The sequence below is a fragment of the Vigna unguiculata genome, chromosome 8 (genome assembly GCF_004118075.2).
Source record: "Vigna unguiculata cultivar IT97K-499-35 chromosome 8, ASM411807v1, whole genome shotgun sequence".
Taxonomy (NCBI): domain Eukaryota; kingdom Viridiplantae; phylum Streptophyta; class Magnoliopsida; order Fabales; family Fabaceae; genus Vigna; species Vigna unguiculata.
Genome location: NC_040286.1, coordinates 2,687,776 through 2,700,666, shown reverse-complemented (window position 1 = coordinate 2,700,666; position 12,891 = coordinate 2,687,776). Strand labels below are relative to the sequence as shown.

General features: G+C 27.8%; 2 protein-coding genes across 3 annotated transcripts; both read left to right on the top strand.

The window, feature by feature from the left end:
* Positions 1 to 230: 230 nt before the first annotated feature.
* LOC114195561 (zinc finger protein ZAT10-like) lies at positions 231 to 1,279 on the top strand. Its single transcript, XM_028086069.1, has one exon. The coding sequence runs from the start codon at positions 358 to 360 to the stop codon at positions 1,084 to 1,086; it is 729 nt and encodes a 242-aa protein (XP_027941870.1). The 5' UTR covers positions 231 to 357; the 3' UTR covers positions 1,087 to 1,279.
* Positions 1,280 to 7,430: 6,151 nt separating this feature from the next.
* On the top strand, positions 7,431 to 9,134 carry LOC114195339 (LOB domain-containing protein 39-like). 2 transcript variants are annotated; one of them, XM_028085765.1, is made up of 2 exons: positions 7,431 to 7,809; positions 8,641 to 9,134. In XM_028085765.1, exons 1-2 carry the CDS (start codon positions 7,626 to 7,628, stop codon positions 8,931 to 8,933), a joined length of 477 nt encoding a protein of 158 aa, XP_027941566.1. In that variant the 5' UTR covers positions 7,431 to 7,625; the 3' UTR covers positions 8,934 to 9,134. The 2 variants fall into 2 exon arrangements, with proteins under 2 accessions (XP_027941566.1, XP_027941565.1); XM_028085764.1 differs by having other exon boundaries at positions 7,432 to 7,809; positions 8,614 to 9,112.
* The last annotated feature ends 3,757 nt before the right edge of the window (positions 9,135 to 12,891 follow it).

Sequence of the window (12,891 nt, the reverse complement as noted above, 5' to 3'; positions counted from 1 at the left end):
TTTACATTTTGACTACCAACTTTGAATTTGGAACCAGTCCCACTCTCACACTCCCACAGTGACACCTCTTTGACCACTCTTGCACACCAAGAAACTCCCCAAAACCTCTTCTACTTTTCCTATCTCTTATTTCTCATATATAATAAATGATTTTATATTTAAATAAATCTTACCTTGCACTTGCACACCACTTCTCACGCAACTTCCTTCACCTCCTTATATAAACACCTTCACCCACTCTCACTCCTAACTCAATCAAACACAAACCAAACATCACTCTCACACCTTCAATTTCTCTCTATACATTTCTTTTCTTCTTCTTCTTCTTTTTCTCATTCATATCAAACACTCACACACATGGCTCTGGAAGCACTCAACTCACCCACTGCAACTGCTCCATCTTTCTCTTTCGAAGACCCAACCATTCCATGGGCAAAACGCAAGCGTTCCAAGCGTTCCCGCGACCATCCTTCAGAGGAAGAGTACCTCGCTCTCTGCCTCATCATGCTCGCTCGCGGCACCACCACCACCGCCGCCACCGTTACCACCGCAACTAACCGCCACACCACCGTTTCACCGTCACAACACCCCACCCCAGATCCTTCCACCAAACTCACCTACAAATGCTCTGTTTGTGACAAAACCTTCCCCTCTTACCAAGCTCTCGGGGGACACAAGGCCAGCCACCGAAAACTCGCCGTGGCCGACGACCAGCCTACCTCCTCTGGCATCACCGCCACCAGCACCGTCAGTACGACCGCTTCCGGCTGTCGTGCCCATGAGTGCTCCATCTGCCACAAGTCCTTCCCCACTGGACAGGCTCTTGGTGGACACAAACGTTGTCACTACGAAGGGAACAACAGTAACAATAACAACGGAAACAGTATGGTAACCGCCTCTGAAGGTGTGGGGTCCACTCACACCGTGAGTCACGGTCATCATCACCGGGATTTTGATCTGAATATCCCTGCTTTTCCTGAATTCGCGACCAAGGTCGGAGAAGACGAGGTTGAGAGCCCTCACCCTGTGATGAAGAAGCAGCGTCTCTTCGTGATTCCCAAAATTGAAATCCCTCATTTTCAGTGAATTTACTTGCTTAGATTTATCTTGATTTTCCAATTATTTGGAGAATTTTGAGTGATATATAACTTGATTTTGTACATAGTGCTTGGAATTTTGTTGGATAGTACAGGACCAGTTCTCCTGTTTAGGTTGTACTTTCAATGTTGCAGATTGCAATTTGATTCAATTCAATTGATTTATTTATTCCATTCAATAATTTTATATATTTTAAAATAATTAAAGTATATCTATCTATCTAATTTGGCGTGTTTTGGAAGAATAATTTATGATTCGAATGAGTTTAATGTGAGAATTCTGCCATCATGAAAGCACAGAGTGGCATGAGGGGTGCAGCAAGTGGTGGCGACACTGTCGGTTTCACTGTTAATTTCAGTTGAATCCTCTCTTTGCATCTTTCTTCGTTGTTAGTGGAACTCAACACTGATTCATGTTCAATGTGTCTAATAATTAATATATTTATATAATCGTATAATAGTTTTCTTAATTAATAACTATGTTAGGTGATGGTGTAGAATGTGGATCCAATTTGAAGTCGAGTCAGTGACCACTTAAGAATTAGAAGCTGTTTTGGTTTTATTTCCGGTTAAAATCACGTCAATTTCTCACTTAAGGCCAAACGTGTATTTATAGCTTTGAATTTTCACGTCAAAGATGCAAGAAAACGCGGAACCAAACACGGATACAGTGTATGTACACTGGAATTGTATTAAGCTTCACGCATGTAAGTGCATGTATCATTTTTTTTATATATATATATATATAAATTGGAAAAATTTTGAGAGAAAAAATATTACAGTAATTTTTTAGAGTATGCAATGATTTGAACAGAAAGGATGAGGATGTTTGGTGTATATAAATATGGTTTCTAGATAAAAATGAGGTTTAAGCATTTTACACATTGTGCTTAATTATTATATGTATTTTTTTTTCATATATTTTATTTGTTAATACATTAAAAATGGACGTTGACTCTGTTCATTTATTTACTGGCATTAACATCGAATGCATTGAATTGAATGCAAATGGTCCTAACATTACTAAATGCCAAAGTGTCATTAACAATAATAGTTTATGGTTTTGATTCGTTTTACCTGTGTGCGTATTAGGTAAGGCATGGATCTGAGGTTTTCATTTTACATGTGAATGAATGATGCAGAACTAAGAAAGTACTAAGAATTGGAGCAAGAGACAGTATCTCTTGTAATTAGAAAATGAATTAAGGTACCCAATTTCACCTCAAACTCTCTTTGCATCATAGAAGACAAAGTAATCCTTTTGTGTTCATACTATGATGTTTCTTTCACAATTCACTCAAAATAACTGAATAGGGCTCAACGCGTGGATCTTCATGCACCTTCTCATAGGTTCGGTTCACACGTTTTTTCTAATTCAGGTCTACACGTTTAAAAGTTTCCACTTCCTGAAAAAAAATTAGGAATAGATGACATTATGTGGCATATATGCCAATTCAGGATGTTTAATATAATGTATAGATGTAAAAGACAATGCAAAAGAAGTTAGAGGTGACGCATAATTTCTCATGAATAGACTCCGATTAAACTAAACTAGGCTATGGATGCTGTTAGATCTACTAAATATTTTTTTTATAAACATTTCTTTATTTTATTTTATAATCTCTCTTGTCTGTGCATTGTTTCTCCTCCAATCAGATCTAATATTTAATATATTCATTTTCTTTTTTCAGAATGTTTTCTTTGGTAACTTTTATTTTAAAAGTTTATCATAAATAATTATATTTGTAATAAAGAAAAAATTTATTGCTGCATTCTCTGTAATTAATATTAATTTTATTGTATGTACTGAAGAATCAAATCTATTACTTGGTAAAGGAATAAACTTATGGACATTATAACTTAAACACTAAAATATAATTATCAATTTTTTTATGTTATAGATTAATATTTGAATTATTTTACACTATTTGATATATCGTAACTTAAATGTGAATTTAAAATATAGTTTAACATATAAAAAATATTAATATTATTGGAGATGACTGTATCAAATTCACGTCTAAATATACAAAATAAAAACATATTTAATCTTACATTAAACTTTGAAATATCTTGGTAAAACTTTTTTTTTCTCACTGTTTCTGTTTTTTTTTTCAACAATATATTTGGATGAGTTATTATGATCAAAGACAAACAACAAACTCTTTTTTTATAAATTTTATACTTTTTGTTTATAATATATATTAAAAATATTATTTATATTTTTAAAAGATAGATTAAGAGAGTGACTACTTTTACATTCTAAGTTATTTAATTACCCTTATAAGTGTAGAAATTATCTAACCAAAAGGTTTATATTAGATTAAGGAGAATTGTTGTACTTTTAAAATTTTAATAATTATGTTGGTTTTATGTATCAACTTGTATTAATATTTTGAAGTAAATAGTATAACATGTTTGAAGAAAAAATAATAAATCTAAAACTTAATAGAGAATTATACAATTTTAAATTGAAATGAAGAATGAAGAATTGAAAATCTTTTTATTCATTCTTTTATATTTACTTTGTAATCTAATTTTAATATAAAAAATCAAATTTTTTATACACCTATTTATGTGATGACAAATCTTTAAAAATATTTTAAAATATTAAAATTAATGAATAATATATTTTAAAATCAAGTATATAAGTATCATAAAATAAAAATAAATCATATTTACTTATATATTAATCATTTATATATTGAACAAAATTTTGAAGGACCAAATTACCCTTAAACAAAAAAAACTTTCGTGTACTTATGAATCTTGTGATCATTAAATTATATATATATATATATATATATATACTATTATTTTAATAAATCTATTATAGATGAGTACGAACCTTTCATCGAAAAAAGAAAAAAACATTAAATTTAGCAGTTAAAAAAAGAACAGTGATGTGGTCCACAAAGTTAGAAGCAGACACATACCCTCCAACTGCCACCAACGATGTCTACCTTCCTCCAATCTTCCTCTATCTGCTTAAGGCGGCGCTTTTCTACTCTTTTTTTCAATTAAAATAAATAAATAAATCTATTACACTATTATTGCAATATGCTTAAATATTCAAAATAAAAATTTTAAAAATGAGAAATTATTTTATTTTAATTTAATTTATATTATCGAACTTTTTTAAATTTAAGAAAACATCTGTTTACTAAAACTGTTTGGTTTTATAATATTTTTTATTTTTCATAGCATCATCTTACTTTTTTCATGTTGAGACTTGTTAAAATAACCATATTTATAAAGAGAAAATAAAATAATATTCTATACTTAAAAAACACTTTCAAGAATCACTCTACATAACAAAGACACTCTGGAGAATCTTTTGGCTGTTTCAATGCACATTTTTAACTCATGTTTTCTTTCTTTATTCTCACGTCAAATACAACAAAAACGCGGATTCATTAATTATTAATTAAAGACACAACGGAATTACTACGACCTTTGCATGATAATTTTAAAATAAGTTTATTCAAGCATAGGAAAATTATTATCTTCGATAAGAACTTATGGTGAAATTTCCAATTTATAATATATTTTAAAGGTTAAGTTAACTTTATGTGTTACTCATGTAAAATCAATTAATCTATATTTCTTAATTTTTTAAATATGTTATTTTTAAGTTTAATTTCAAAATTAGCATGTGTAGAAACTAATAAGTATTCGACTTCAATGTTTTCAATAACAACATATTAGTTTTTCACAATAATAGAAAATAAAGCTTTAATTAAGTTGTACCCTTTTATAAATATGGGTGTCTTCTTTTGGAGTTATATATGTACTCTTGTTTGTTTGTTTTATGACATATATACCCATCAAATTCAGGAACAATACAGTAATAAAACTACAAAAATGAGAATGATTAATCTATATAAATTAGTCTTTTATCATTAAATTCTTTCATTTTTTTTTGTTTTTAATTATTTTTTAAACTGGTATTTTTTTCTCATCTTTAATGTTGTGATTTTTGTTTGAACCTTTGAAGATAAATTATCATTATCTCTTACACAATATATAGTCTTAATAGATATTATATTTTTTACCACTTCCATCATGTGTGAAAATTGAAGTTTTTACTCTAAATGAGTAGAAAAAAAAAAGATATTGAAAATTAAGTTATGGTGTTCTTGATTAAAACAATTATAATAATTATAATAATTATAATAATTAGACTAAACTAGTTGAATTATACTCACTTATATGTGTCAATTTGGTATTTGTTTGTATAAAGGTGTCGATCGAGTCTCAAACTTTTAAAAAATTATCTCAATTAGATTTTTAAAAAAAAAATTATTAACATCATTAACTTTATTCATAATTTTTATTACTAAATTTTAATTAAAATATCAATACTAATTTTACCTAATAATTATAATACTTAATAATTATAATAAAAAAAATGAAATACTGTATTTCACTGAGCCTAAGGTTGGCATCCACTCATTTCCTTTACATTACACGTGGCTCGTAAAGTGAAGGACACAACACAACGCACTTCTTCCTTAAGTTGTTTGGACTTCAAAAACACGTTTTGTGAGTCAGAGTGTGCTTCTGTCTCCAAATGCTCATGCCGTCCATTTCATATTTCTATTTCTCTTGTCTTCAAATCCACACACATTTTTTCTTCCTCTCATCAACTTTCATTTTCTTTCTTTTATTGCTTTCTTATACTATTTCTATCAAAATGTAAAATAAATAAATTAATATACTCACGTGGACACAGATGTTTTTAACTAAATTTTAGATAGCTGTTAAAAATATTTGTAATGTAAAAGATATTTTTTTATATTTTTATTTAAGTATTTTGTTATCAATAACGTGATTGATATTTCTTTCCTTTTTTTTTCATTTTCAAGGTTAACTTGTTCTCTTTATAATATTTCCAATTTGTTTCTTGGAAACAAAAATAGCAAATAACAAGTTAACTAATAAGTTAAAAGATATTAAATAGAAAAAAAAAAGTTGATCGATGAAGTAAAAATAAAAAATACAAAAAATAATAATCATATTTAATAGTAAAAATCAATTTAAAAAATACTAAACAATTTTTTTAATGCTCAATTGGACAAAACTTTTCAATAAAATCTCAGTTAAAACTACCTAAATTTACGAGTGTTTAAAATTTAAAAGAATATAAAAATTATTTTAAAATTATGTATCATAAAGATATAATATATTTTTATTTAAAAAAAAAAATCGACCAATAATAAAAAAACATTAATTAAAGTATTAACTTTATAAAAACTTGCAATTTTAAAAGTAACGTGTTACGGTGAGATTTAAAATGAAAAAAAAAAAGAAGTTAAAATCTTCATTTTCCTTTAGCTCCTTCTGGGAGTTTCATCTCGTATTCTACATATTTCTTAGAACATTTCTTTAATAACTTTTGAAAAATGTATCTTTTACAGTTCTCAAATTTTGTTGAAATAAATGAGATACAATGAACGTGAAGCCAAAATAAAACTCGTATAATATTGACAATAAGGCCAATAATATTGACACACCCTTGTTTGATCTTTCCACCCCTTTATTTTAGTTTTTTTTTTTAAATATTCTTAAAGAAATCTAGTTTTAGTTAAAAATAACATCATGGTGTTAGGGAAGAACAGTAGAAGTACAATATTTCATGAAAAATAAATATAAGTATTTAGAAAAAAAGATTGAAATTAATCTTTATCTGAAAATTTTAAATTTAAAACTTTAAAAATAAATAATTCTTTTTTATCTCAAATATATTAAATTTTTTTACGTATGAAACATATTCATACTAATATTTAAGTTAATGTAAATTGAAAAATACATTTGATATATAAGAAAATTTAACCTTAAAATAATTACATTTATTTGTTTTTAAAATTTTTGGATTAAAATGTATTAAAATTTTAATGACATAGTACAACCTTAAGTTAAATATATATTTGAAAAAATTGAGATGAGGGTGACGGGAGGGGATTAAAATAAGAATTTCATGTGAAACAAAAATACGGTGGTGGTGAGGAAAAGACAAAATAATGGGCCTTAAAGAAAATTGAAACCGGCCTGTAGCAGTGGGCCAGTAGCATATCCAACGGCCCAAATCGGGAAAAATGTAATTTGAATTCATTAGAAGAATAAAATGAAATAAGAATGGAGGCATGTGTGAAGTTTGACAAAGCTCTTCTTAATAAATATTCCTCAGCACACTCGTCACATTCACACAACAAACAATAAAGTCTTATAATTTCAATTAATTTTTATATAATAAGCATTAATGTTTTAAATTTATAAAGATTAAATAATAGTTTATCACTTACAAAAGAAAGAAGCTACCCAACACGCAAAAGGCACCATCAAAATCAAATTCAACCTCAGTTAGTTATTCCCTAACTACACTTCCTTTTCCCTTTTCCCACACTCATTTAATCACAGAACACAACAAATAAAGTGTGACACAAAAAACGATTGGGAACGAAAGCAACGTAGTAAAACCGAAAGAAAGACATAGCAGAGAGAAAGAGAGAAAGCAATATCTGTGATATGAGTTGCAACGGTTGTCGAGTGCTGCGAAAAGGTTGCAGTGAGACATGTCCTCTGAGGTCGTGTCTGCAATGGATCGAATCCGCCGAATCGCAACGACACGCCACTCTCTTCCTTGCTAAGTTCTTTGGCCGCACCGACTTAATCTCCTTCATTGCTTCTGTTCCCCAAACCACAAGACCTGGTACATACAATACCTTCATTCTACACTTCTCTTCAATATTACTCTATCACAATTTCTTCTGTTTAAGGATCTTTAATTCCTAATTTCATCTAAATCTATTACTTTATTCTTTCGTCTGTCCTCTAAAGTCCTTGGATATTTCTGATCAACATTACGTTTCTGTTTGAGTCAAAATATTTTAAGATATATGTATAATTCAAGAGGTGATTAAGGTTTGTGTGATTTTCTTTTCAACTTTTAATTTTAGAGTTTTTACTGTTGTATACTGCTCATAAATCAATTTCTCATCTAAATTTTTTAAAGTTATGTTTAGAGAAGTATTTTAAAAATTAAAACAACAATTAGATTCTATTTTTTCATCATCATCTTCTTCTTCTTTCTTTGTTCAGTTTTTCCTTTAACTTCACTCTTTCTTTAAATTTTCCGTGCTTTGCATCACCTTCTATTCCACAACATCTCAAACTTTTAAGTTATATTAAAAAAAAGGTAAATATTAGTGGTGTCATTAAAAGTTTTTTTTAAAATGTTAATACAAAAATTACTTCTCGTTATGCCCTATACTATAATTCAGATAGTCAAACTGTGTTGATTTATAATTTTTAATGCATTTTTTCATACAATTTTTTAGTAAAGACGCTGTTAAATAGAAAAAAAAATAGAAAATGGATTTTAACGGTAGAAAAATAAAATATACATACTATAAAATGATTAACTTTTTTCATTTTTCAGGAATCAAAGTATATCTTGAATTTGCTTTAGAGATATTTATTGTTTTATTCTTTTTTTTTTATTCTTTATTATCAGCATTGTTTCAGTCTCTGCTGTTTGAAGGGTGTGGGCGAACGGTAAATCCGGTGAACGGTGCCGTGGGACTTCTGTGCAGCGGAAATTGGCACGTGTGTGAGGCGGCGGTGGAGACGGTACTCGCCGGCGGCGTTCTTCGAGCGCCGCCGGATACAGTGGCCGGAGCTTCCACTGATACGCGCCGCCCTTTCCGGCCACTAAGATTGGAACATGATGCGAATGAGAACTCATCAAGAAGTTTGATGAACGGAGCAGAGGAACCGGAAACGGTGCGTTACGGTGGTCACAAGAAAAATCAGATCTTAAATTTGTTCATGTAAGATAACACGTGGTTACACATGTTGGTATCATCGTGGGAAACTTTTGAATTTTACTAAAAAAATCAATTCTTGAAATAAATTTCAGTTGAAAAAGTTAATCTTTGATTTTCGAAATAAAGAAGAAGTAATTAATAAAAAAAAAAGAATCAGGAGCATGTTAATTTTTGCACGGATTGTTCATACTTTTAATTTTGTTTTCCACAAGTTTAGTGATGAACGTGTAACCTACTTTGAGTGATGTGTAATGTCGAAATAAAGAAATGGAAATAATAGAGATAAATAAATATAAATAAATACAATAAAAAATGAAAAAAAGAATAAGTATATGTAAATTCAATTTGAATTCCGTAAAAAACCGTGGCCCCCTTATTAATTAGCTCCCGAAGTGATGATAGCTTTAAAGTGAGATCACAAATTGTCAATTTTGATTAAAATATTTAATTAATTATGTATAATCTCTCTCTATAAATAAATATATATGTATATATACTTTTTAAAATGAATTAAAAGATCACATTCATGATACATTTTGTTGTAAAACTTAACATGAATTGAAGTTGTCATATAAATTATGGTCTATCCATTTAGCTTATGCAACTGGTATTTTTAGGATTTTTTGTTTTGTTTCTTCATATGAGTAAAAGATATATTAAACTCACCTTTTGGAAATTCCTACTTATAGCTTACATTTTATTTGTTAGATCATGTTTGATATTTAATCAAATAATAAGAATAAAAAATTAAAATTAATTAAAATTAAAAAATAAATCAGAACATGTTTTTTAGACTATGTTTTCTTTTATCCGAATATTTTGTCGTGCAATTGATGCGTTTATTATATGCCAGAATTTATGCTCCAAACAAATGGAACAATTTTTATATGATCAAATTTATATAATTATTTTTTAGGGTATAGGCCACCTTGGAAGTGTATTAGAGTATAGGTATAACTTTTGACAAGGCCCTTGGGTCATTAAGTCATAATTTCATTCAAGAAAGCATATAAAAATTAAGTAAAGATAATATATAAAAAAAGTAAAAGTTAAATATGTTTTTTATCTCTCAACTTCCAGAGAAAATTAAAATTAGTTCCTCTTCAAAACTTTGACCCAATTTAGTTCTCCAACTTTAGAATTGCGTGAATTTAGTTCTTTCAAACAAATTTTGTTAAGTTTATTTAACATTTCAAACACATTTCATGATAGCATTTGAGATGTTTATACCGTTTGACACATTTTTGCTTCAATATAACTAAGAAATTATCATGAAACGTATTTGAAACGTCAAATGATTTAACAAAATTTGGTTAAAGGACTAAATCCACGTAAATTTGAAGTTGAAGAACTAAATTGAACAAATTTTCAAAGAAAGACTAATTCAAATTTTCACTAAAAATTGAGGGACACAAATATATTTAACCCAAAAAATAATGTTAAGAATAACATAATCTACTCTAAATAAATATAATTTTTTATTAAATATCTAAATAAATAGAGAAATTGTACTCAAATAATTGAAAATATATAGAATAAGTTGATAAAAATGATGGAAAAATAAGATGATATAACTCAATCATGCTGTTTGGATGAATAGATTGGAAATGAAGGGTGTTTGGGAATAGAATTTTTGACAGAAAAGAAAAGCTTAAAAAAAAAAGGTGAAAATGGTGCGAAGCACGTCAGCTTCTTAAGTTTAGTTTGGCACGGTACTTCTCCATGGAAGTGGGTTCCACGTAATCTATTTGTATAAATTTTTTAAGCACTCACTATTTCTAGTAAAAAAATTATTTTATAGCATTTATTTTATGTAAAACATCATACCATTTGAAATTTGTTCTACTTTTTTATATATGAGATACGATTTTACTATATTCCCTCCTACTTTTAATATAAGGCACATTTTAGAAGAAATTGATTATTCCTTTCTAAACATATACTTTGTATAAAACATTAGACTTTTCCTTTGATTTTTTATTAATTATTATGACCAGGTGTATTTTTAAGTGAGTCGATTCATTAACTCACCAACCTGTGGTAGATCGAGTTAGGTTATAAAATTTTTGACTCACCAAGAAGTGAATTGGGTTGAGCTGATATTTTGTAACTCAATCTGTATCGAGTTGACTAACTTTGAAATCTCTAATTAAAAGTGAGAGGTGTATTCCATGATTAATTTTGATGCAACAACTAATTTAAATGATCACTAAATTACACAAACTGGTATTTTTTAACTCAATCCAGGCCAGATTAACTCACTTTGATACTCTTAATTAGAGATTAGATGTGTATTATATTATTAACTTTAGTGTAACAACTAATTTAGGTGATAACCAAAATCCATTACAGTCTTATAAACTACATTTCAAGTCTAGTGCCATAATTAAGAAAGCTAGACATGTGCTGTCAAATAGTTTTGTATTGGAACATGATAGTTTGACACTATCAATCTTTTATATGCTCCTTTAACAATCGTAAATATCATAATTTTATTTTAAAATTTTGTTCATAATTTTTTTTTATAAATAAATTTAATATTTTGTCATTAAAATATGCTATAAAGTGAAAGGAAGAGAAAAAGGTAGTTGTCAAAGAACAATTTTTCTTTTTGTTTGCACCAATAAGACATTTTTAAAAAAGAATTATCTGAACTACTCCACCATTTTTATAACATTTTTCTAGTGGTTCCGTAGTTTTAGGGTTTTCTTTATGACTTAGATGTAACCAAAATATTTATTAAAATTTTGTGATTATGAACTTTTTTTCTTTATAATTCACACTTTTAGAGATTAAAACTGAACTTTAAATATTTTAGAAAAACTAAAGATATTTTACTTTTAATTTGATTCAATTTTCAAATTACCGGTTCGAAAAACATGAAGAGGGAGTCAAGCAAGATATCTTGCAAGGTAACAGTTTTGATGGGCTTGATTTTGTGCCTGAGATATAGTTCTATTGGAACGCCAGGGAAGTTTCTTCTTGCACCTCTATAAATTTCTTTCCCACTCTCTCAATTATTGTATTTTGAATTGTACAAAGAGTATAAATTTTGATATTTGAAATTTAAAATTTAGAATACATTTTTTACTTTTTATTTCGAAATATAAGACCCAAAGTATAAAAATTATATTTCAAATATGATCCAGATTGCATTTTTTATTTTACATTCTTAATTGTATAATTTAGCATACAAAAGATTATATTCCGATTTTTTATTTCAAATATAAAAAAGGTTGTGGGTGTCTAAGTTGAAATTATGAGGTGCAGGAAGAAATGGCTGAATGTCATTAAGGAGGATCTTAAGATTTCAAAACTGTGTGAGAAGGAATAAAGTAAAAAAATTAAAAATTAAAGGTTTTCTTTTACTTGTCTAAATTATTTTTAAAAAACATGTTTAGTTCTTAAACTAAATTATATACATGTTTGTTTCTATATTCTATGAAATTTATATAAAGCAACTTTTTCATCAAACTACATAGAGATTATCTTATAGTTCAATGCAAAGCCCAATATGTCACATAAAAATATTTCACGTATCATTTGTTTCATTTGTTGAAGATGTTTTAAATGATTTTCGTAAAATTTAAAGGCGAAATAAGTATATAGTTTAATTTAACAACAAAATAAAGTTTTTAGATATAGTTTGGAGATGAAAAATACTTTTGATTCAAAAACTAAAATGTTATCTTCTTGGTGCAAAATGTTTTAATGTTACGTGCTAAATTATTTTGTGGAACAATTTATTATGCAGTCAATTTATACAACAAATGTTTCATTGTAGGAAACAAGAAGAAATGTTATAAGTTCATAGCATTATTATTTTTTATATAATATTAATCCTCTGTTATCATTTAACATAATGCATATAAAAAATGGATAAAAATGTAACACTTTCAATAAAAGAGTGCTTAAATTGGATTATTTTTAAATTTATCGAGTATATTGGTGTAAGTAAGAGTGGT

What these genes read in the sequence shown, in the direction of transcription:
- LOC114195561 (XM_028086069.1), top strand. Translation starts at nt 358, where the DNA reads ATGGCTCTGGAAGCACTCAACTCACCCACTGCAACTGCTCCATCTTTC.
- LOC114195339 (XM_028085764.1), top strand. Translation starts at nt 7,626, where the DNA reads ATGAGTTGCAACGGTTGTCGAGTGCTGCGAAAAGGTTGCAGTGAGACA. An exon ending in TCCCCAAACCACAAGACCTG is followed by an intron (nt 7,810 to 8,613) that starts GTACATACAATA and finishes CTTTATTATCAG; the next exon opens with CATTGTTTCAGTCTCTGCTG.